Genomic DNA, 24,848 nt, shown 5'->3' on the forward strand with positions numbered 1-24,848 from the left:
TTTTTTTTAAAAAAAGAAGTGATTATTAGAATACTCTCAACAATAACTATTCAAATCCAGTGGAAAAGAATTGTAAAGCCTTATTGACATATAATTAACATACAGCAAACTGTACGGATTTAAAGTGTATAATATGAGTGTTGGCACAGGTATACACCTGTGAAACCATCGCCACCATAAAGATACTAAACATGTCCACTACTCCAAAAAGTGACCCTTGATAATTCCCTTCTTCCACCCCTCCCTTCAGGTGAAATTTAAAATATATATATTAAATACAGAAATGTGAAACTGCAAGATCTTTGAAGCAAGTTCAGTTGGTCGAAGTCATGTTAGGGGTATGTTGGTTTTCTGTGTTGATTAGAACCTGTGATACTGTGGTATAATAAGATATATATATATATATATAGGTCCCTACCCCTAGTTCCTAATATAAAGCCCCTAAAACCTTTATAGATAAGGACACTAGGAGAATCTTTTGTTACAATATTTGGTCTTTAATGCTGGTTCCTGACACAGAGTTTCCAAGACCATCGTAGTTTCCTAGGTAATAGGAACATCTTTTGTTCTAATGAGGTGACTCTTGGGGTGGCGCTCCTGGATAGCCTCAGGATGGGGGCTGGTTGCCAGGGGAACCAGCCATGTGATTAGAGGGTTGGAACTTTCAGCCCCACTCCATGACCTCTGGGGAGGTGGAGAGGGGCTGAAGGTTGAGTGGATCAGCAGTAGCCAGAGATGTGACCAGTCATGCCCATGTAACGATGCCTCCGTGAAAACCGAGAAGGCCTGGATTTGGAGGGCCTTGGGAAAGCTGTGGGACAGGTTCCTGGAGAGTGGCACCAGAGAGGACAGGGAAGTTCTGCACCCTCCTCACACACCTTGCCCGTTTCTCTTCATCTAGCTGTTCATCTGCAGCCTTTATCTCTTATTCATACGTGGGTAAGTGTAAACAAAGTGTGTCCATGAGCTCTGTGAGCCATTTTAGCAAATTGATGAAAGAAGGAAAGGGGTCATAGGAATTTCAATTTATAGCCGATCAGCTGGAAGTATAGGTGACAATCTAGTACTTGTGATTGGCATCTGCAGTGGGGGCAGTCTCGTGGGCTGAGCCCTTCACCTGTGGGACCTGACACTATATCCAGGTAGATAGTGTCAGAATTGTGCTGAATTAGAAGATAACCAACCGGTGTCCAGTAGGAAACTGCATGGTGTGTGGGGGAAAAATCCTCACATCTGGTGTCAGAAGTGTTGTGTTGAGTGGTGTGTGAGAGTAGAGTAGGAAAAACAGTTTGGGTTTTTCCTTCCAAGTACTCATCTTACTTGCTGCTGTCCTGGCCAACGGGAAGGGCTGGGCTGGGCTTCAGGCTCCTTGCACTTGGACTTTTCCCGACTCTGAGCCCCAGCACGGGTCCCTGGTGCATGTAGGGTGTGCCAGGGCAGCAGGAGAGGCTTTCGTCAGCTCTGCTCTCCTTTCACCTGCTCCGCACCCGGCCAGAGTCCAGTCACAGCTCTCTCCAGACTGCTTGTTTTTCTGTCACCTCACCGTCCGTCCGAGTGGTTTGTGTTGGATTTCATGAGTCATGCAACACATGACTAAGTGTGGGTGTTGGCTTTTACCTCCCCTAGAATGCTGGCAGACCATCTGTGGGGACATTCTGAGCAGATTTGGGTTGGAACATATGTAACAGATGCAATGGCTGTGGTATTTGGCCAGGCTGAGGAGGGAGCAAAATGGAAAGGTTATGTTTAATTTCATGTCTTGTAGAATCAAGTCTGGTGTACACATCTCTCAGAGTGTGAAATCTTCAACTTGGATTTATGCATTTTTTCTTGCTGTGCCAAATTCTTCACTGTGAGAAATCACCAAGTCTTCCCAAGGGAGTTCGGCAATGTGGTGCTTTGCTCTGTAATAAGTGCTGGTGAGAGAATCCCTTCCAGAGCTCAGCCGTGGAGCCCTGGGTCCCACACGTGCAGAGGGGGCTGGCCTTATGTTGCACCCAGAAAGGCCTCTTTTCAGTGTGGGAGCCAATGGAATGAGTTGGAAAGCACTGGAGCTGCATGTGGAGGGTGACTTCAGAAGCTGTGGTGTATTTTTCCCTAGCAGAGCACATGTTTCTCTTTTTGTTGTTGCCATAAAGTCTGCTCCCACCCACTCCACAGCTGGCCCGACTTAAAGCAATTGCAGATGTGACCTAACCTGACCAAGTATTTAATAGCCTTTAAACTTCTGACATTCCCAACATCGTCTTGTTTCCTACTGGAGAACTAAGGAGTGCACCTAGAGGGGCGAATCTGGTAGGAGTTAATGGAATTTTAGGAGTCACACATAAAAGTCTTCATGCGTAAGAACTGCACTTTGACCCTCTACTATATTTTATACTCCATCCATTCATTTATTCAACAGATATATACCAACAGCCTAATGTGTGGCAGGGATCATGCTGCACCTTGGAAATAAAATAGTGAGCAAAACACAGTCCTGCCCTCCAGCACTCATGGTTTTAGGGGCAGAGACCCTTTCAACCACGATACAACCTGACAATCTCTTTCCAAAGTCACAGCCAAATTCCTTTTTATTTTTTTATTTTTGTTTTTTACCTTCTCTGTGGACAGAGAGCCACTTTCCAAAGAAAGAAGGGCATATCAGGCGTGGAGATTAGAAAGAGCCCTGGGGTGGGTCGAGAAAGCCTGCACCCGGTCCTGTGCAGCAGGGTGGTCCCAGGCCACCTTTTCCTTGCCCTGACTTCCAGCTTCCATACATGAGAGGTTTGGGCTGCGTCATCTCCACGGTTCCTGCTGCTTGAAATGTCTTAAGAGTTTCTGATTCCAGAGACTCTGGGTAGCAGGAATAATACAAACTTCACATCAGAACATGGGGCCTATGACCTGAGTAGAACATAAGAGTCCATTTCCATCTAATTCTTAGTTGCTGACTCACAGGAGTCCAAGTCCCTCTTGCTTTTTCCCAGATCCTCTCCCAGATCCTCCCTTGGGGCTTTCGAGTGGCGGCTTGGGCAAATCTTGCTGGGGAGCACTGGTGCTTCCTTCCAAAGTTTTATTTGTGAACCACAGGGCCCCCATATTTCAAGTGATCGTTCCCAAGTAATTTTTTACATGCCTTCACTCTTCAGCTCTTTTACGATACTGTTTTATTTCATCCACATACTTATTCACAGTTATAAATTTAATTTTTAATATTTCTCTTAAGAAATATTTTCATCTACTTGGCCTGAGACCTTAGCATAGCTGTTAAATCATTCATCTGTCTAAGCATCCATGCGTTTATTCATTCAACAACAGATTGTACTAAGTCCCAGAGAGATCTATGATACAGCCCTTGGACTTCACAACATGGTAGGGAAGACAGATCTGTAAATAGCTAATCACAGGCAGCAGGAGAGTGCTGTGTATATTGAGTGGCGCTTTTGTGACCCTTGACCAGTTAAGGCTGGCAAGTTGCAAAGGGAAGTGGATTTAAGACGGATCATATTTTTAGAGTTGTAGAAGCACTTAGATAATTTGTTGCAAAGGGAGAGACTATTTTTTACAAAAAGTATTTTCAACAAGCTGTTAATTTGCTGGAAAACTACATATTTCACTTATTCAACTTTAGCACTATATGCTCAGCAAAAAAGAGAGAGAAAGAAAGAAAACCCACAAGAGCAAGAGGCAAGTCTGTCTACTGTTCTCTCCAACAGCCACACTCCCTAGAGTGTACCCGAGAAGGGAGAGGGAATCTGCAGGGCTGTCTGAGGATGTTGGGGTCCTTGTCTCTCATATGGGTACTCTTGCTATACTCTGTGTTGAGTGTATAAACAGACAGTTGTTTTAAATTTTCTGGTAAAATAGGACCTCTGAATAAAAGCTACTTACTTCATTTGGCCTCAGTCTCCAAAGTGGAATCTTCCTTAGAGATTTTCAAGGAAATTATTATTATTATTATTATTATTAATTTTTTTTAAGAGACAGTCTCACTCTGTTGCCCAGGCTGGAGTGCACTGGCATGATCGTAGCTCGTTGCAGCCTTGAACTCCTGGGCTCAAGCAATCCTCCTGCCTCAGCCTCCTGAGTAGCTACAGGCCTGTGTCACAAGGACAATTTTTTAAACTAATAGACGTATAGAAAATTTCACAAACTTTTCACAAATTAAATAAACCTGAGTATCCAGCACCCAGGTCAAACACACAGAACATTAGCAAGGCCTAGAAGTCACTATTCTACCCTCTTCCATCACAGTCCCTCAAGGGCAATCATTAATTTTGCCTGTTTTTGAATTTCATATAAATAGAGTTATGCAATATATATGCCTTTGTCTCTGCCTTCTTTCTAGTAATGTTATATTTGTCAGATTTATCCATATTATTACATGTAGTCGTATTTTATTATTTCTCATTACTGTATGTTATTCCACTATATGAACATACTACAATTTTTAAAAATCCATTCTACTATTGATAGACACCTGAGGAATTTCCAGTTTCTAGCTATTACAAGCAGTATTGCTGTAAACATTCTTGTCCGTGTCTTTTTGGTGACGCATACACTTCTGTTGGGTATAATCCTGGGTGAATCCGAGGTCTGAGGTTGGCCTAAGCTTTAGTAGATATAACCTAATGGCTTTCTATAGGGTTGCACCAATTTGCACTCCCACCAGCAGGGTTGGGGAGCCCTAGTTGCTCTACATCCTTTCCAACACTTGATGTTCTTAATCTTTATTTTTTCTATTCTGATAGGCAATTTTTACTTGATTTTTGTTTGATTCACTGTCTTAAGAATATAATCCACACATAAGATTGGATTCTCTCATTATGTAGTTTCAAACTCAGGCATATGAACCTCATCTGATGGGGATAGGTATGGATGTGAATGATAGGGTGGATTCCTGGAGAAAGTGCCTGCTGAGCTGATTTTGAAGGATGATAAGGAGCCAACCAGGAGGAGGAGGGAGAGGAGCCATTGTGCAAAGGATCGTTACCCTGGGCGCATGGAAAGGCTCAAAGCCTGGATGAGGAACTGCATGTCTGAAGCCGAGGATGGGGATGAGAGGTGGCTCTGGAGAAGCAAGCAGGGGATGGGGCATAACCCATTTGAAGCAGATAATATCATATGGCAGGTCAACCACTATCAACTGCTCCACACTCACAGAGGGAGACCTCAGGCTGGGTCTAGCAAGATGTTGTGTGAGTGCAGAGAGAAGGGAAAGGATGAGGGAGGGCCAGGGAACCAAGCTCACTGGCTCTTCCTTTGGCTTGGGATTCCTGAATTAGAGGAAGCCACGTGGGCCTCAGAAAACCAGTGTGGGAGCACCTCAGCCACAGCCTTTATTAAATGGTTGGGCTTCATTTTCTCTCTCCGTTCAGAGTATCCGGTCTAAAGTGGAGCTGTCGGTCTGGGATCAGCCTGAGGATCTTAATCTCTTCTTTACTGCTACCTGCCAAGATGGGGTATCCTATCCTGGTCAGAGGAAGTGTGAGGGCCTGAAGATTGGGGACACGGTAAGTCTCACCCCAAGTTTTTGTGAACTCTTGTTAGCATTGGTCATCAGTCTTTGGGTTCTAATAACTATTAGAGTCCTTTCAGAATTTATATGCTCTTTTCCAATTCAGCATCCCAGAGGAGTCTCCTAAGCCTGTTTTGCATGATGTGTTCAGAGTCTCAGGTGAACTTGTTAAAGAACCCAGTCAATAGGCAGCCCTCAGCGCATTGCCACCTAAGGCTTTCTCAAGTTGGCATTGTGACTTTGGTGTTTTAAACCATTATCCTCTTGGCTTGACACAGTTGTAATCAGGAGAAAGAGTACAGGTGGGAATCCAGGAGACCTGGCTTTCATTCTTCTGCAAATAGCTCTGTTCCTTGGATAATCTGACCCTCACTTTTCCTTTCTGTGAAATGTAAAGAAAGCCACTCCCCCCATTCCGTTTTGGTGAAATAGAATGGATGACTCTACAGCAGTGGAGGACACAGATGACTTGTCCAGATTAAGTTTATTTAAATGATGTGTGAAGATGTGTGCCTGTGCGCTAAACCAAGGACTTGCGTGAGGGAGCAGGGAGGAGGATATGTGGGCACCAAGAACACAGGCACAGACGCAGGCACAGAAGCCGCGAGTGGTGATGGAGAGCTAGCCACACATCTTCTGGAGGTACTGCTGCTGGAAGCAGATCATGAGCTCCATTCCTGACTTGCTTTGTTGACAGGTCCAGTACTCAGAAAACAGAACGCCAGTGAGGGATAATTCTCTTCTACACTTAAAAGAATCTAGTTAGAAACAAAAAAATTATAGAGATCTTACAAATAGATGGCTATATCCTCTTGGCATTCATAGCACTCATGACGGCCAAGGCGGATATAAGCTGACTCATCCCCTAGCTTCAGGGAAAGAGCTTGTGGAGGCAGGGACAGTCTTGTGGCTGGTAGCAATGGTCTCCTGGGGCTTCTCCACATTCCACTGTAGATCCTCTCCCATCCCCGCCTTCACACTTGTCCCTCACTCACTTCACAACACACAGACATACCTCTTACCCTTCCCAAATCTTTCTGCAGTGCCTCGCTCCCCCAAATAAAGGGACAGTTCAAAATATCATATGGAAGTTGAGAAAATGAAAGCCTCTCATGACTGGCTACCAAGGCCTTTTCTAAGACATGTTGTTTCCAAGTTTCTTTTGCTTTTAACAAGATTGAAAGAAGGCCTAATCAAGCTGTTGGATGGTAAGTCATTACAAATGATAATTTATTTATTTATTTGGAGACAGAGTCTTGCTCTGTCACCCAGGCTGGAGTGCCGTGGCATGATCTCGGCTCACTGCAACCTCCGCCTCCCAGATTTGAACAATTCTCATACCTCAGCCTCCCAAGTAGCTGGGATTATAGGCATGCACCACCACACCTGGCTAATTTATGTATCTTTAGCAGAGACAGAGTTTCACCATGTTGCTCAGGCTGGTCTCGAACTTCTGGGCTCAAGGGATCCTTCCACTGCAGCCTCCCAAAGTGCTAGGATTACAGGTGTGAGCCACCACGCCTGCCCACAAATGATTATTTATGGCTTTTAACTCAGAAGACATTCATAGAACAAGGTGACATTGCTGTTACAAAACTCTTGTTCCCATCTATTTATGTGAACTTTTTTTTTTTGCTGAAATCTCTACAAATGAAAAATAGAAGTATAATTGATGTGGATAATTGATCCCTGTCTTGTTTAGCAATAATTAATATTATTTTACATCTGGGGGAAAGCCTTACCTCATTAAAGAGGTACTTCCAATAACATTTTACTGTTTATTTTTAATAATTGTAGGAAGTTGCAATGTATTTGTGTTGTTTTCATCCATTATAATGATTACTCAAGCCAGATGATTAAAAACAAAACCACTAATGCTTGATAGTGACAGGACAGGATTTAAAGAGATAGTTATAAAAAATGGAATGAGGCCGGGCACAGTGGCTCATGCCTGTAATCCCAGCACTTTGGGAGCCCTAGGCAGGTGGATCATGAGGTCAGGAGATCGAGACCATCCTGGCTAACACGGTGCAACCCCGTCTCTACTAAAAAATACAAAAACAATTAGCTGGGCGTGATGGCGGGCACCTGTAGTCTCAGCTACTCGGGAGGCTGAGGCAGGAGAATGGCAAGAACCTGGACAGATGAGACTCTGTCTCAAAAAAAAAAAAAAAAAAAAAAATGGAATGAGGCAGAAATAGCCAAAAAACCCTAATAACATGTAAGTGAATTCTATAGCTCTGTGGGTGGAATGTTTGGTGTAGCATGTCAGAAAAGCTGAAGGATAATGTGGGAAATATACCCAAACAAGGAACCCTTTACTTGGAGAAACAGGTTATGATAGAAAAGAGATGGGAGAGGGATGGACTGTCTAATCTAGCATACACCAGGTTTCAGGAAGGCTCTCAATGATTTCTAATGACATCCTTATAAATAAGGCAAATATTTAATAATATGGGTTGACAACAGCCCAGCCATGCGGATTTGTAGCTGGGTGAACACGCTCTCTGAGCATGTTGATAATGCAGCCAGGGGGAGGACTTGACTGGGGTTCCAATGTCTCTTGTCTGTTGTGTTTATCATTGGCTTGGGTTGAACTCATAGGAGATCTTATCAAATGTGGGAAGGCCACAGAGCTGGAGAGAACAGCTTATGTTACAAAGCAGGAAAGCCAAGATTTAAAAATATTTTTCAAAATTGAGATGGATTGAAATCATGAAGATGAATGTCTTACATTTTAGTTCAGAATATTACTAGGATATAGGAAACTTGGTTTGATAATAAAAGAAAAACATCTGGCAGATTATAATGGCTCAAAGGCTCAATGCAAATAAACAGTGATTAAAAAAAAAAAAGTCCGCCAGGCGCAGTGGCTCATGCCTGTAATCTCAATACTTTCGGAGGTCAAGGTGGGAGGATCACTTGAAGCCAGGGGTTTAAAACCAGCCTGGACAATAAAATGAGACCCCCATCTCTACAGAAAATAAAAAATTAGCCGGGCATGGTAGCACACACCTGTGGTCCCAGCTACTCAGGAGGCTGATGTGGGAGGATGGCTTAAGCCTAGGAATTCAAGGGAGCAGTGAGCTATGATCACACCACTGTATTCTAGCGTAGATAACAGAGTGAGATCCCGTCTCTTAGAAAAAAGTAATGGCTTGGCACAGTGGCTCACACCTATAATCCCAGTATTTTGGGAGGCTGAGGCTTGTTAACTGCTTGAGCTCAGGAGTTTGAGACCAGCCTGGGCAACATGGCAAAACCCAGTCTCCCCCAAAGATACAAAAATCAGCTGGGCGTGGTGGGGAGCACCTGTGGTCCCACCTAGTTGAGAAGCTGAGGTGGCAGGATCGCTGGAGCGTGGGAAGTTGAGGCTGCAGTGAGCCATGATTGGGACACTGCATTCTAGCCTGGGTGACAGAGTGATACCCTGTCAGAAAAAAAAAGAGAGAGAGAGAAAGGGAGAAAGGAAGGAAAGGAAGGAGAGAGAGAGAAAGAAAGGAAGAGAGAAAGAAAAAGAAAGAAGGAAAGAGAAAGAGAAAGAAAGAAAGAAAGAAAGGAAGAAAGAAAGGAAGGAAGAAAGAGAAAGAAAGGCGGGCACGGTGGCTCACGCCTGTAATCCCAGCACTTTGGGAGGCTGAGACGGGTGGATCACCTGAGGTCAGGAGTTCAAGACCAGCCTGGCCAACATGGTGAAACCCTGTCTCTACTAAAAATACAAAAATTAGCAGGGCGTGGTGATGTGCACCTGTACTCCCAGCTACTCAGGAGGCTGAGGTAGGAGAATCACTTGAACCTGGGAGGCAGAGGTTGCAGTGAGCCGAGATCGCGCCACTGCACTCTAGCCTGGGTGACAGAGCGAGACTCCTTCTCAAAACAAACAAACAAACAAAAAAGATAAATGAATAAAAAGTAATGCCAGTTGAAGCTGTGTTTAATAGAGATATTTTGAAACCTCACACCTGGAGTCCTATATTCAGTTTTTTTTTTTTTTAGAGACAGGGTCTTGCTCTGGTTCCCAGGCTGTAGTACAGTGGCTTGATCATAGTGCACTGTAGCCTCCAACTCCAAGGCTCAGGCAATCCTCCCGCCTCAGCCTCCCAAGTAGCTGGGACCATAGACCTGCACCACCAGCCCAGCTAATTTGTTTGTGGGGTTTTTTTTTTTTTTTTGTAAGAAACATAGTCTCACTATGTTGTCCAGAATGGTTTTGAACTCCTGGCCTCAAGTGATCCTCCTGCCTCGACCTCCCAAAGTACTGGAACTACAGGCATGAGCCACTGTGCCCAGCCCAGTTCTTTTTTGAAAAAGAAAAGTCACAAGCAACTATCATGATGAATTGTTTAGAAGCTAGAAAGGTCAAAGGAACTAATGTTTGTCGATAGTAAGATTGTAAAGTCAGAACTCTTTTTCAGATACAAAAAAAAACTGAAGCCAATTTATGCTGCCTAAAGTGAAAAGGAGAAAGTCATACTAAATATATTGGGGTTCCTTATGGAAAGCAGGAATACAGTTAGTCTTGGGAAGGACCAGAAACAATCTAGACAATGAGCGGTCTGTGGTCACTAATTGCCTGTGAGGAAGACATTGTTTTTCATGCTGACAGATGGGGAAGACTGAGGCACAAAGCATTACAGGTACATAGCCTGAAGTGTCGACATGAAAATTCAAAGCCAGGGCTTTCTGTTCTGAAGCCAGCTCCCTCACCACCTTTATCCGGCTTCTTGGTGCCCACGATTCCATTCTACCAAACCTATTTCAAAGGACTCTACCAGCACAAAGTACAATCCTGAGGAACAGGAGCCTCCATGGGAGAGTGCTGCTGACTGAGCCCCCCTGCACCATGTGGGGAGCCCAGCGCTCGCGCACTGCTGACAGGCAGCCTGGGATTTGAGGATGAGCGTGACTCGCCCCAGCTCACCCATCTAAGAGGCAGTGAACTCACAAGCCAAACCAAGGCCATTCCCCCTCCACACCAGGTCATCTCGCTCATCACTGCCTCCCCATTACAGAGTAAATTGTATTTGTTTGCATGGAATGGGGACATCCAATGTGCCCTGTCCAACGTGCCCCTTACTGCTGCTGTCTGCCTCTTACAGCAGCCTTATAACGGAGCTGTTCCTTCCCCATTTTATGTATGAAAAACTAAGACTCAAAGTGGGGCCTGAGAAGCACGCCAGAAGCCTCAAGCATTGGGAGCCAAGCTGGGGGCTGCTTCCAAGGCCACAGTGCATGCGTTTCCCACACACTTTGGGAGTAACAGCTTCTAGGAAGCATACAGTGGTGTCATGGCCACTTAGGGATGGACACTCTAGTGTACAGATTTTGATTTTTGCTGGGATACCTCAGAAAAATGGGGAAATTGTCCAGAACTTGAAAAAAATTTTACATGATTTTTCAAATGCTCTGAAAATCTCAGAGGTATTGAAGTGGTTTTTAGAGCATTCAAAGTGACACTAAAGAAGAGGGGAACTTCTGCTCAGGCCGGCACCTTTGACAGCTCTTCCTGTGGGATTGGATGAGCTGCAGCCCTGTGGGAACAGCAGGGGCCCTAGGCGACCGACCCGAGCTGGCCCTTTGTTTCTACTCACTGTCCCAGTGTTGTTGTCTTGCTGTCCAAGGGCCGTGGTCACATGGCCCCTGACTCCACTGCAAGGGCTGTGGGGTTTTTGTTTTCTGTGGATGAAGACAGGCTGGCACAGGGCAGTGGCCACTCTGCTCTTCAGAGCCAAACATGATTCTGTTCACAAGAGCCACACCAGCCCATGCAGGCCAGGAGAGGCAGCTCTCTTGAGGGCCTTGGAGGCCACCGGGGGCAGAACTGGCTCCATCATTTGTAGGTCCCAGTGTAAAATGAAAAATGGGGTCCATGTTCAAAAATCAGTAAGAATTCTAACACAGCAACCACAGAGCGTTAGAGTAAGCATGGGCCCTTCTGAGTGGGGGGCCTTTGTGACTGCACAGGCATACGCCAGGGAGCTGGCCCTGGCACGGGGAGTTAAGGGGCTTTCCCCTTTCAATGAAGGAGAGGGCTCTGTCAATTCTTCTGATCCCCAAGACAGAAGGGGTGCACTTACAGCTGGGACCAGTCTGGTTTTCTTAACCCTGGCCCAAGAAGGTAAACTTTCCATCCCTTCTCTCAGGCTGAACTGTCTCCAAAGCATTGACAGTTGTGCTTTGGCAAGCAGGGGTGCTAGAGTGTGTGAGTATTTCCCTCTGGACATGTGTCCCAAAGCCATACATTTCAGAACTTGCCAGTGACTGTGCTGACATCCACTCGTACTCACTAAGTGTTTATGTACCAAATCCCGTGCTCACTCAGGATGGACAGATGAGGCCACAGATCAGGGGCTCAGAGTCTGGTGGAGGAAATAACATGCAGAGGAGTCAGCCCTGTAGAGGGTGAGGAGTGCTGTGGGAAAGCCAGGTGTGGCACTGCAGGAGCCCAAGGAAGAAGGGCCCAGCACTGCAGAGGGAGCTGTTGGAGCTGAGGCTCAGAGCACCAGTAGGAGTTTCCTAGACAGAGAAAGCGGTGGTGGGCTGGTCCCATCAGTGGGCCTGCCACGTGCATATTGGCAAGATGTATCTGCTAGAGTGTGAAGAGCATCATCCTTTGGCCAGTGGAAAGCAGCTGATGGTGATGGCCATGGAGGCAAGAGGAGTGGGCTGGGGAGAGAGGGGAGAGTGGCTGGCTTGGGCCACAGTGGTGAAATATACCTGCCAACCTAAGGGGTCTGGCCATTCTGGCCATTGTTTGGCAAGTGGGTTCCATTCTTTGGTGGCAGGAGTTGGGAGGGCTATGGGCAAGTCAAGGAATGGTGGTGGGGGTAGACAAGAGTACTGACTATAGCTGGAGGGTCTGGGGACTCCCCTGGAGAAGAGGGATTAGGAAAAGCAGACACGGTACAGCTGTCATCAGGGATCTCAGGGTCTGGCCTGTGGACAAGGACACAGCCCGTGTGAGGGGCAGCCAGATGGACCTCGCCTCCTCATTATCACAGCTTCCTGCAGAGGTGGAGGAGGTGCAGGCTGTGGTTCTGTGACAACCCTGTGTGCTCTGGGTCAAGACAGATGTCTAGCAAGAAGCAGGAGAGGTGGCAGGGCAGGGGCTGAGGGGCAGGGATGTCCTTAAAGAGAAATATGGCTTAAATCAAACCTTGAAAGCCCCAAATCCAGTGAGATTCTCTTTCCCAGTGATTTCAGTTGTTTCCCTAATTTTCATCCCTTTATCCTACACCAACCATCAGGAGTCAGTTTACTCAGGAACTGGCTTCAACAAATCAGTATGCAAGTGGCTGGCTGTGAGGCTAGCACGGACGCCCAGCACAAAGCAGCCAGTGAACCCCGTCATGGTCTTCCCACAGCACCCCCTCCCCGCTCCCGTCCACTCTCGGGGCCCTGTAGCCTGTGCTCATCCCAGCTCCTTTTTTGTTGAGATCTGAGCGGACTTGGCATCTGCATAGGATAGCCCTGGATTTGGTGGGTTCGGGGTGGGGGCTGGGCAGCCCTTTTGAAAGGGTGCATCAGGCCAGCCAGCCCCACAGAGGAACCAGGAGAATCCCAATGAAGTTTTAATAACAAGACCGGGCGGGAGGATTGCTATGTCTGTGACCTTCCTCTTGAATCTCAGAGCGAGTGAATGGAAAGTCTCCAGGAACTGGGGAGCCTTCAGTATCAATTGAAGTTCTCAGGAATCAGGGGAGGGACCCGAAGAGGCCTCATTCCAGCTGCCTTCCAGCTTTTCTGGATTCTTTCCAAATCCAGTAGGGAAAATGGACCCTCTGAAAGGAGGGGTAAGCAAACAGATTTCCTTGCTGGTCCTGAAGTGCTTTTTATAGCACTTCCTGTGCCCAGCAGGAGTTGAGACCCAGTGGCTGAAATAGAACATTCTCTGGTTATCAGGCATCTGGCTGCACTCCAGGCTGCACAGGGCCAGACAGATAGCACCTCACTTGGACCGAAGTCTTGGCTGGGGAAGGCCTCAGTACCTGCTTGAAAGCTGGGCCCTCCTTGCTTGCCCAGCTGGGCAGACAGTGCCCGAGTGTTTCTACATGCTGGTGATTGAGCGCCAGAACTTTAGGGGTGCCCTAACCTCCCACTTTCTCCCAGACACATCAGCAAGATTCTGGAGACTTAACTCTCACTTTCATTGCTTTAACCCCAAGGCAGGCAAGTTTCCATGAGACAAGGTTATACTCACAGGTGTGCACTCCCCACAGTCTTTCAATAATTAAATGCCTTTGGCTCTTGGTCCAGGTCATTCCTCTGTAGTTTATTCAGTTTCTGACCTGCAGATGCCTCTGTGGAGCACAGCCTTTTCATTTAACAAGTCCAGCAAGTTGTAGCCCTAGGAGTAGAGGGTTTCAGCTGTAACTTGAAGCAAGCTACAGGTAGCTTCAAGCATGTCACTGTTGTGGGAGCTTCAAGCAAGTAGTAATAGGAGATGCAAGCAAGTTTCTCTCTGGGCCTCAGAAGGGAGGGATGGCATCTGCCCCTCAAAGTTCCATTCACCTCTGCATTCTTGATGGCCCCATGGGTGGCTTCAGGCAGGCATAGTCCCCACTCCCATCCCATCTACAGGCTCAAATCATTCCCAGCCCATGGCAGAAAGATGTGGAGATGCCTTTGGCCACCACTTTGGGGATCACCACCAAGGGGTCCCTTTAGTAAGCCAGGCTGGCTCTCCCTCTGTACCCCGATGAGGTAGACCTCATTCCCCCTTCTAGGAGGTGATATGCTAAGGAGAGCACAGGCCCTGCTCTAGGCCTGGCCCCACTCCTCATCAGCTGTGTGACCATTATTAAATCCACCAACCCCACCAACCCTGTTTTCTCTCTGGTAAAATGAGGACACTTTCTTCTAGGGCATTTAAAAGAGATGCTTGTAGAAAAGTCCAGCACAGTGCCTGGTACATAGTAGGCAACTGGCAACTAATAATTATTAGTGTTTTGTTTTGTTTTATTTTTTTCTTTTTGAGACAAGATCTCACTCTGTCGTCCAGGCTGGAGTGCAGTGACATGATCATGGCTCACTGCAACCTCCCCGTCCCGGGCTCAAGCAGTCCTCCCACCTCAGCCTTCTGAGTATCTGGGACCACTGGCATGTGCCAAAACGCCCGGCTAAGTTTTTGTACTTGTGGTAGAGATGGGGTTTTGCCATGTTGTCCAGGTTGGTCTCGAACTCCTGGCCTCAAGTGATCCTCCCAATCTGCCCACCTCGGCCTCTCAAAGGGCTGGAATTACAGGCGTGAGCCACTATGCCCATCCTATTCGTGTTATCCTTTAACCAATTTTAGTGTCCAAGTGGATTGAATCTTTACTCACCTTGAGAGACTCCCTGTACCTCGAGACCTTGGAACTTAGCCTTGAAGTTGTTTTTGTCAATCTCTCCCCTTTGCCTCCTCCTACTCTTCCTACCCCCCAGAGATGGAAGGTAAGGTGGAGCTAGCCCAAGCTGTCTGCAGCTGGCCTGGTCCCCTGAGTGTCTTCTGATCCTGCTCCCCTAGCTATCCTCAGCTCACCAATCCAAAAGCCTCTCCTGTTGAGCCTCTTGGCTAATGCTGAGTCCTGGGTGTCTGTTGTCAAGTCCTTTGAAACAGCAGTTTGCTGCCACGCAGGACTTTCTGCAGGACTTAGAGAGCAGGATCTATCCTCCTGCTCAGTCCCATACCCTCTCCCCTCTCCCCGTGTCCCTAGATGTCACAGCATCTGAGGGGAGGCCTTTTAGAACCAGTAAAAATCTCAAAGTAATAGGGATCTGTATGTTTAGAAACAGATATTTATCATGTTCTCAAAAAATGAACATTGTGGGCCGGGTGCAGTGGCTCACGCCTGTAATCCCAACACTTTGGGAAGCCGAGGTGGGTGGATCACTTCAGGTCAGCAGTTTGAGACCAGCCTGGCCAACACAGTGAAACCCCATCTCTGTCTCTACTAAAACTACAAAAATTAGCCAGGCATGGTGGCAGGCACCTGTAATCCCAGCTATTCAAGAGGCTGAGATGGGAAAATCGCTTGCACCTGGGAGGCAGAGGCTGCAGTGAGCCGAGATGGTGCCACTGCACTCCAGCCTGGGTGACAGAGAGAGACTCTGTCTCAAACAACAACAACAACAACAACAAAAACATTGTTACCTGAAGATTGTCCAGTAAATCAAGTGAATGATGACATTTTAAAAATTAATTTTAATGACTGGGCGCAGTAGCTCACACCTGTAATCCCAGCCTTTGGGAGGCTGAGGTGGGCGGATCACGAGGTCAGGAGATGGAGACCATCCTGGTCAACATAGTGAAACCCCATCTCTACTAAAAATACAAAAATTAGCTGGGCGTGGTGGTGCGCACCTGTACTCCCAGCTACTCTGGAGGCTGAAGCAGGAGAGTCGCTTGAAACCCAGGAGGTGGAGATTGCGGTGAGCTGAGAGCATGCCACTGCACTCCAGCCTGGCGACAGAGCGAGACTCCACCTCAAAAAAAAAAAAGAAAAAAAAAAAAAAAAGCTTTATTCCAACTGAAAGAATAGAATTAAGAATACTAATAGCTGAAAGTGGTTTTTAACCCATTCTGAGCTTCAGAATGATCTGAGGAGCCTTTTGAAAAATAAAGACATTTGGACCCAGATCCAGTGAGTCCGTTTGTGGGGTGGGCCGGGCCTCTGTTCAGGGAGTAAGGGAGAACCCGCCCCTGAGTAAAACTTTACGACGGCATTTCATCAGGGCGCACCGGCCACCTGTCTGTGTGTTTTCGTAGAATCCACAGTGACTTGCTCTCGGGGCCCTGCTGGGTGATTCAAACCCCACATGGCTCTCCTCAGGGGGGTGAGGAGGAGAGAGTGGGGGAGTCAGGCTGTAGCTCCTGAATCAGACCAAGCCTTATCCTTGCTTTCCCTCCATCCCAGCCCTATGGGCAGTTGATAGGCATCTCTCCCGCACCATCCGCCACCCAGCCAGGCCCACCTTGAGCCTGTTTCCAAGGCAATCTGTGAGAAGCTCCTGAGTGAGAAACACTTCCTTACATATTCTGTTTAAAAAGAGAAGGTCTGTCCATGTGCACAGTGCATTTCATCAGTTGGCGACTCTTCTTTAAGACCTCAGGGGCATGGGGGGATTGTGAAAGATGCAGCTATGACAAGCACTCGCAAAGGAGGAATTGGGGCATGGGGGGCTTGGGGGTGTCTGGAGAGCAAGCTCTGGAGTCAGCTGAGCCCTTTGCCAGCAGGCACGGAGCCCTCTCTATGGCAGGCCAGGCGGGTGCCCTTCACCCAGCACCCTGTGAGAGTGCCACCGTGCCCCTGCATCTAGCATTGTGCCTGGCACAGAGGCAGCACCCAGGAAATATTTGTCCACCGAATGACTTTTTAAGTGAGTAGAGAAGAGGCATCTGCAGCGGGGCTGGGAAGAGGATAGGACAGAAGAGAAAAGAAAGGGAGAATAAGAACTGTGTGAACTCAAGGAAGCTCTATACCTTTCTGCAGGGGCCCATTTCCTCAGGGCCATGAGGATGCAAAGAGATAATGAATGTTAAATAATTCACCGTCAAATGTGAGCTCACCTGCGCATTCTCTTCTCCGTGAAGCAGGGGAGCTTGCTGGTTCTGAGGTCTCTTCCTACTCAGGCCACCTTGGTGGTTCTAACTGTGTGCGTGGAGAGGGCTGGAGTTCGGAGCTGCTCTTCATCAAGGGCCCTGCCCCTGGGTGAATGGGAGACCCTGGCTTGCCACAGCCATGATATCCCTTCTCTTCCTTCTGCCCAGGCATCTTTTGAGGTATCAGTGGAGGCCCGAAGCTGTCCCAGCAGACACACGGAGCACGTGTTTGCCCTGCGGCCGGTGGGATTCCGGGACAGCCTGGAGGTGGGGATCACCTACAATTGCACGTGCGGCTGCAGCGTGGGGCTGGAACCCAACAGTGCCAGGTGCAGCGGGAGTGGGACCTATGTCTGCGGCCTGTGTGAGTGCAGCCCCGGCTACCTGGGCACCAGGTGTGAGTGCCAGGATGGGGAGAACCAGAGCGTGTACCAGAACCTGTGCCGGGAGGCAGAGGGCAAGCCACTGTGCAGCGGGCGCGGGGAGTGCAGCTGCAACCAGTGCTCCTGCTTCGAGAGTGAGTTCGGCAAGATCTACGGGCCTTTCTGTGAGTGCGACAACTTCTCCTGTGCCAGGAACAAGGGAGTCCTCTGCTCAGGTAAGTGTCCCCAGCAAGCACTTTAGCTCTGAGCCAGGCCCAGATGCCGTTAGGACACCCTCCCAAAGCCTGCCTTTTACTCGGTGGTGGTAGAAAGTGTCATTACCATGGCTCTCCTTGAAGAAGACAGTGGGCAAGCCTTGCCGCCCATAGGCAGGAGATGGGGATCAGTGTGCAGAATACAAAAGCAGAAGGCATTGCCATGAATTGTGGACTCTCAGAGTTCAAGGGGCCTGCCCGTGGGTCATCCACCTTACTTCCCAATTCATGCAAGACTGGCCTGCACAGCATTCCTGACAGGTAGAGATGTTCAGTCTCTTCTTGATTGCCTCCTGGGACGGGGAACTCACTGGGGCTGGTAGTAGCCATCTGCCCCTTAGCCAGTGAACTCATATCTTATTGCTGCTCCCATAACTCACCACAAACCTGTTGGCTTAAAATAATACACATTTAATCCATTACAGTTCTGGAGCCCAGAAGTCTGAAATGGATCTTATTTGGCTAGAATCAAGGTGCCAGCAGGGCTACATACCTCCTAGAAGCTCCAGGGGAGAATCTGTGTCCCAGCCTTTTCCAGTTCCTAGAGGCCACCTGTATTCTTTGGCTTGCAGCTCCTTCTTCCATTTTCAAAACCAGCAGAGTAACATCCTCAGATCTCTCTGACTCTGACCTCTGCTTCTGTTGTCAAATCCTTCTCCCTCTCCTATAGACCCTTGTGGTTACAAGGGACCCTCAGTCGAACCCTGGAAAGTCTCCCCATCCCCAGGTCCTCAGCTTACTCACACCTGCACAGTCCCTTTCACCATGTAAGGCCACAAAGTCACAGGTTCCAGGGATTAGGATGTGGACATCTCTGGGAGCTCTTATTTTTCCTGCCAGAATTCCTCTTTCTTTTTTTTTTTCTGAGATGGAGTCTCACTCTGTTGCCCAGGCTGGAGTGCAGTGGCAGGATCTCAACTCACTGCAACCTCTGCCTCCCAGGTTCAAGCAGTTCTCATGTCTCAGACTCCCGAGTAGCTGGGATTATAGGCGCCCGCCACCACACTTGGCTAATTTTTGTATTTTTAGTAGAGACGGGGTTTCACCATGTTGGCCAGGCTGGTCTTGAACTCCTGATCTCCTCCCAAAGTGCTGGGATTACAGACGTGAGCCACTGTGCCTGGCCCAGAATTCCTCTTTATATTGAAGAGAAACTTGTTTCTCAATAACTTCCATCCAATGGTTAACATTCTAGAGTCCCCCTTCCATGTGACAACCTGTCAGACATCTAAAAGCTTCTTTATGTTTCTCTGTTCTCTCTGCTGATCTAGGCTAGACACCCCAAGTCTCTTCCTTGTCTGAGGGTGCTATCATTTGTGAAGCATGCTTCACAGAATCAAGGGCATTTCTTGTCATGCTGGATGATGAGGGCTTGGTCCAGGGTTCAGTGGAGCATTCATTTCCTGTGATTTGGACATTCCGCTTACATGGATGCACCCTGACAATACATTCACCTTTTTTATTTTTTTATTTTTCTTCTTTCACAAACCCCCCGGTTCAATGATTCTCTATCTCTTTGTACTGGATTACACCACCACATCCTGGCTTAGTAGAGATGGCATTTCGCCATGTTGGCCAGGCTGGTCTCGAAGTCCTGACCTCAGGTTATCCACCCACCTCGGCCTCCCAATGTGCTGGGATTACAGGTGTGAGCCACTGCGCCCAGCCCACCTTTTCTTTCTGTTAAACAGTCACAGTACACTCTTGAGCTGGTTTTTAACTTCACTACCAAAAGTTTGAGGCTTTTAATTTATTTTATTTTTTAGAACTGTGGTTCAGAAGGAGAGGTACTTTTTTAGTGTGTTGTGTTGGAGCTCTTAATTTTCTGAATCTAAACACAGGAGTTTACATTGATTCCAGTTAAATGACAAGTTGGCAGTTCCCACTCTGGTATTGTGTTCTGATTAAATGCTTCAAAATTGTATCTCAAATTTTATCTAACACCATGCCACCTGTAAAGGTAGTAAGTGAAACAGTTTTAGGCAGGGCTGTGGTTTCTTCTACACATCATGTATTCTGTGGTTTCCAGGGCTCCCTCCTTAAGAATGGTCTTCCAATTGGGATGGGTGGATTTGAAAGGAACGAAGGGTTCAGTTGGGAAAGAAAGCATAAGGTGCATCTGAAGCAAACCAGGAACATGCAGATACTCCGTCCTGTGGGAGGAGGAATTGTACCTCCACGCAGGGTTGCACAGATGTGGGTTAACAAGGGAAGCAGTTCCTGGAGCGGACCTTGCCATGAGACAAGCGTGAGTACACCCATGGGCGTCGTGGGACCAGCATGTCTAAAACTGGAGTTGCCCTGGAAAGTGCAGGACTTAGCAATGTCATTGCAGAGTAAAGTAGGTGGAAAAATCAGGATTCAACATGCCAAGCATGCAACAGGGATCAACGCTTTCCTCAGCAGAGTGATGATAGGTTGGTGTTAGCTAGATGGTTCTATCTGGTTAGTAGAAAAAGTTTGGGCTCAACAGCAGGAGGCCTGGGCCTAAGTCCCATCATACTGTATCTGCTAGTGTGACTTGGGCATAGAGTTGTTATGAGGAATAAGAGATGTGTGTGAAGCACCCAGCACATTGCCTGACACGAAAGGAAGACCACACACCCAATGCCGGCTCCTCTATGAGTCAGTGCCACACCCCCCTGGGGGGGGGCACACCTGGTGCCCGGTGTGCAGGAGGGCCCCGCCTTCCCCCAGGCTTTGCCTAAAAAATTCCGGGGTGGTGGAATGGAGTTTCCATTCCTCTTAGTAGCCATAATAAAAGCTCTAAGCAGCCTGGCAGGCTTTTTAGCAGTTTTTATTTTAAAGAGATATTAGCAAACATGACAGAACCATTCCCTCCTTCCCCTTCAGGAGCCTGAAATAACCCTCTGGTATGTCTTTACCCTAGAAGGCTGCGTGTGTCCATGCAGCCTGGGAGCAAGGGCATCTGAGTCAGATGCTGGGTGCACGTTTCATCTCCACAGTTCATCAGGCTGTGACCTTGGTTGTCTTGGACTTTGTCTTTTCCTGTCTCCTAAGATGGGCCAACACCACTTGTTTCTGCATTATTTTGAGAAGTGAAGGAGAAGACAGAGATGAAGGCCCTGGCCTGGTACTTGGTAGGGAACAGGACCCAGTGGATGTTAGATGCCTCCTCTGTCTTGCTGAGATTGGGCATTTCTCTGAGTACAGAGCCTGGGAGACAGGGCAAGTGGGAGATGGGGTATGAGAGGCCCTCAGTGGGGAAAACTGGTCATTTTGGAAATAGGAATATTCCATAGCTGAGTGAAAATGCAGCTTTTTTTTTTGCTCAATCATCAGAACCCACAGTCCTGAGTTAATCCTGCATTACAGAATTCTGCCAGACTTCATATCCAAAAACCCCTGGTGCTCTATCTCTTTTTCTTCCCTTTACCCCATACAATCCTGCGGGATCGGGAAATGCTCACATCATGGGGTAGAGAAACCGGAGATTTGCCAAGCCTTGAGGCTCCTAGATCAACGATGCCTAAAGTCACTAACTTCCCTGAGGTTGCAGAATGGAATGTCTTTTTTCTTCCCCACTGGAAAAGCCATAGACAATCATTAAAGAAAACTTGAAAAATACAGGGAAGTTGATGGATATGTGGCCAGTTGGTGCTGTCCGTCTTCTTGGTGACCAGGAGTAATTTGGACCATCTGGGAAACCAGACCTCTTTTCACCCAGGCTGTTTCGTGTCCATCACTTCTGAGGCTGTGTGCTCAGTCAAGACCTTGCCAGAGAGTTGGGGGATTAGCCTTAGGTTGAGAATATTCTGAGCAGTAGTAAGAAATTTAAAAATCATCCATAATTTCATCACTCTTATTTTAAGAGATTAGTTTATTTCCTTCTAAACTTTCTTCTAAGTTATGTGTGTTTATGGCTGCATACAATTTTGTATGATGCTTTTTTTCCTATAATATTATATCCTAAGGAGCACTTGAAGTCGAATTACTTTAGTAAATCATTGATGAGAACATTTTGAATGTCTTTCCATTGCACTCCCAACTAGCCTCCTCCACCTCTTCACTTTAAAAGCAACAACTAGTTGAAACGTGACGCTATCCAAGTCTTTCTGGAGAAAATAGTTTCTGGAGTGAGATCATTGTTGTTTGACAATTTGGGAAGGACTTAAACTGAGTCCAGCTCCAGGCAGGACTTGATAACATGTTCATGCAGTGGCTTCTTTCACAGTGTTACAGCACCAGCCCTTCCTTGTCTCTCAAACCTTACAGCTCAGGAGGGGCTGTGAAGGGATGGGTAAGGAATTCCAGCCCCTGGGTCCTTGGCACCTGTGGTCAGCATGGGGCTCCCACTCCAGAATTGTGTGTGTTGGTTTTGAGCTCTTGGGTCACGGCTACATCTGGAGTTGTTGTGGCAGAGAAGCCTGTTTCCCAGCCACCACTCTGCTCTTGAAGGTGCTGACTCAGAGACTCCCAAGCAGCTGACTTCAGCATTCTCTCACAGTTTTACACCCCCTCTTCCCTGCAGCCTGTCTTGGAAGGAAATCGTGTGGTTGTGGTCTGTCTTCAGAGTGGGGTTGAGGGGTGCACTTGAAGAAGTGGCTGAGGCAGAACCAGGGCCAGAATAGGTAGGGTCACGCCAGAGAAAATCCTTCCACTTCACTGGACTCTCTGTCAGTAGGAGGCTTACAGTCCTTGCCCCTACCAAGACAGGGCTGGGGGCAAAGTGCAAGAGATTACAGGTTCGCAATATGTTATCCGTCATCAAAATGAGCAGTGAACAAATCCGACTAAGGTCTGGAAGCAATTGAACAACTCTGTTATTACTTTTGTGACACATTGTCATGGGAATGTGTGTGAGCTTGGGGCTCTTGTGTCTCCCCGCGGTTTCTAGAGGCAGCTTGACTGAGAGGATGGTTCTGTCCACAGACTGTTTCTGTGTGTGTGAGGGGAGCTTCCTGGGGCCATCAAGAGGATTTCTTTTCTTTTGAGTCTCATAAAGTATTGACCCACAGAATATGAGAAGCAGGACATGTTCTGTTCAGTTGTTTTTCATGTAATAAAAGATTCTTGCTCAAACTTTGAGTTTCTTTGTTAGTTTCTGTGTCCAAACAGTGCATTTTCTGGGATTTGAGCTACTCCCTTGTGGTACATTGACGAGGTCAGTTTCAACCCAGATGCTTTCAACCTTCTCTACACTTAAAATGACTGCACTGGAGTACATTGAATCATTTGCTAATGGTCAGCCTCATTCTTGGGTTCCACAAAATGAGGAAATTTAAATCAAATAGGATATAGAATTTTGAACAGAGCCCTTTTGGTCTCGTGGCTGTAAGATCTCAAAAGCACCTCTGAGTAAGGTCTCATGTATACGTCTCCTTTATTTTACCCAAAGTTTGAGCAAGAATCTTTTATTACTATGTGGCAGGCAATTAGAAGTCAAGGGGCATCCTCCGTTCTCTCCCAAACGTAAAAAAAAAAAAAAAGAAGCATGGTACTAGTAGCATCATTCCTAGTAGGCCAGGGCCAGCATCCAAGCATGGGTTCTGGGTCTGGGCTAACAGTTCCTGGCCGATTTAGCAAAGTTCTGTTAACCCTGTCTAGTTAAAGGTAGTTCTGTTAACCCTGTCTAGTTAAAGGCAGTTCTGTTAACCCTGTCTAGTTAAAGGCAGTTCTGTTATCGCTGTCTAGTTAAAGGCAGTTCTGTTAACCCTGTCTAGTTAAAGGCAGTTCTGTTAACCCTGTCTAGTTAAAGCCACTCCTGAGATTAAGGCCACATACTAGGTTTCTTGACTCTTGCCAAACAAAACACCTGCCATGGCAACAGTTATCCAGATACAGTTTTAAAAGTGTTTCTCACCATATTTATATTGTTTTCTTTTTTTTTTTTTTTTTTTTTTGAGACGGAGTCTCGCTCTGTCGCCCAGGCTGGAGTGCAGTGGCGCAATCTCGGCTCACTGCAAGCTCCGCCTCCCGGGTTCACGCCATTCTCCTGCCTCAGCCTCTCCGAGTAGCTGGGACTACAGGCGCCCGCCACCACGCCCGGCTAATTTTTTGTATTTTTAGTAGAGACGGGGTTTCACTGTGGTCTCGATCTCCTGACCTCGTGATCCGCCCGTCTCGGCCTCCCAAAGTGCTGGGATTACAAGCGTGAGCCACCGCGCCCGGCCTATTGTTTTCTTTAGTAATGTAATTTTCACACTCAGAATCAGTAGCCTGGCAGCTGTCCTTGGGGCTCGGGTTGCTGCTGTATTTCTGTCATTGCAATTGGCATATTTCACAAATGGCTTGTTACAGTACTGTCTTGAAGGTGACTTCCACGACAGAGGTCTCCAAAAGTACCTTTTGTTTGTTTTACAATAGAGACAGGGTCTCCCTATGTTGCCCAGGCTGGTTTCGAACTCCTGGGCTCAAGGGATCCTCCCACCTCAACATCCCAAAGTCCTGGGATTACAGGCCTGAGCTAAAAGTACCTTTTGAATGAACCTAGATTGGACGTATTTAATCTCCAGGAAAGTGACCTCTTGGCAGGATCACCACCACTGTGTGCTTCTGGTAGGAGCACCTAGAAATTCTTCAGGTTTTTCCACATACATTAATCTCTGTTCAGTTTGATGTTTACCCAGATGCTTCTAGCAAATACAAGGATGCAAGATATATCTTCCAGAGAAAGGACCCCTATCTCCCAAAGGAAGCCCCCGGGCAGAGCTTCAGAAACCAGTGTAGCAATTTCCCTTACCTGGTATCATAGAAATCCTAAATATGTACATGACAGTGAGGGCCAGGAGAGTCCGCTTCCATTTTGGAACAGGTGGCTCTGAGAACAGAATTTGTTACAGGATTCTTCAATAACTGTCATCATAAGGAATGAGACACCTGTGAGTGGTAGTACTACTTCTGCAGGATACCACGTACAGGGTGACTAAGGACAATGCATGTTCCTTAGGCAATGATAACACAGGCAGAGCTGTCAAAAACCATGGCAGTAACCAGCACAGAGATGTTTATCCTTGTCCCCTGCACAGGAATACTGCAAAAGCCTTTAGAGGCCTCCTTATATAATGGAAAGAAAATGGCTCTGGAATGAGACAAACCTAGATTTTTTTTATTATCTATCAAGTAAGGAGGAAAAACCTACCCAGAAGGGAGTTGTGAGGAACCACCAG

At 47.2% G+C, this 24,848-nt stretch overlaps 1 protein-coding gene and 1 long non-coding RNA gene across 3 annotated transcripts in view; one reads left to right on the forward strand and one right to left on the reverse strand.

The window, feature by feature from the left end:
• ITGB5 (integrin subunit beta 5) overlaps window positions 1-24,848 on the forward strand; it is a 123,517-nt gene that overhangs the window by 73,292 nt on the left and 25,377 nt on the right. For both annotated transcript variants that reach the window (XM_032149979.2, XM_032149980.2), the window contains exons 9-10: window positions 5,361-5,495; window positions 17,250-17,679. In XM_032149979.2, coding sequence (XP_032005870.1) covers window positions 5,361-5,495; window positions 17,250-17,679 — 565 coding nt within the window. The remainder of the gene's footprint in view (window positions 1-5,360; window positions 5,496-17,249; window positions 17,680-24,848) is intronic.
• On the reverse strand, window positions 5,978-17,243 carry LOC116466846 (uncharacterized). The gene is made up of 3 exons (XR_004247664.2): window positions 17,049-17,243; window positions 13,701-13,847; window positions 5,978-6,258 (listed from the first exon to the last, which is right to left on the reverse strand). It is a non-coding gene; the product is annotated as an uncharacterized LOC116466846 (long non-coding RNA).

This window comes from Hylobates moloch, unplaced genomic scaffold (assembly GCF_009828535.3).
Source record: "Hylobates moloch isolate HMO894 unplaced genomic scaffold, HMol_V3 SCAFFOLD_4, whole genome shotgun sequence".
In the NCBI taxonomy this organism is placed as follows: domain Eukaryota; kingdom Metazoa; phylum Chordata; class Mammalia; order Primates; family Hylobatidae; genus Hylobates; species Hylobates moloch.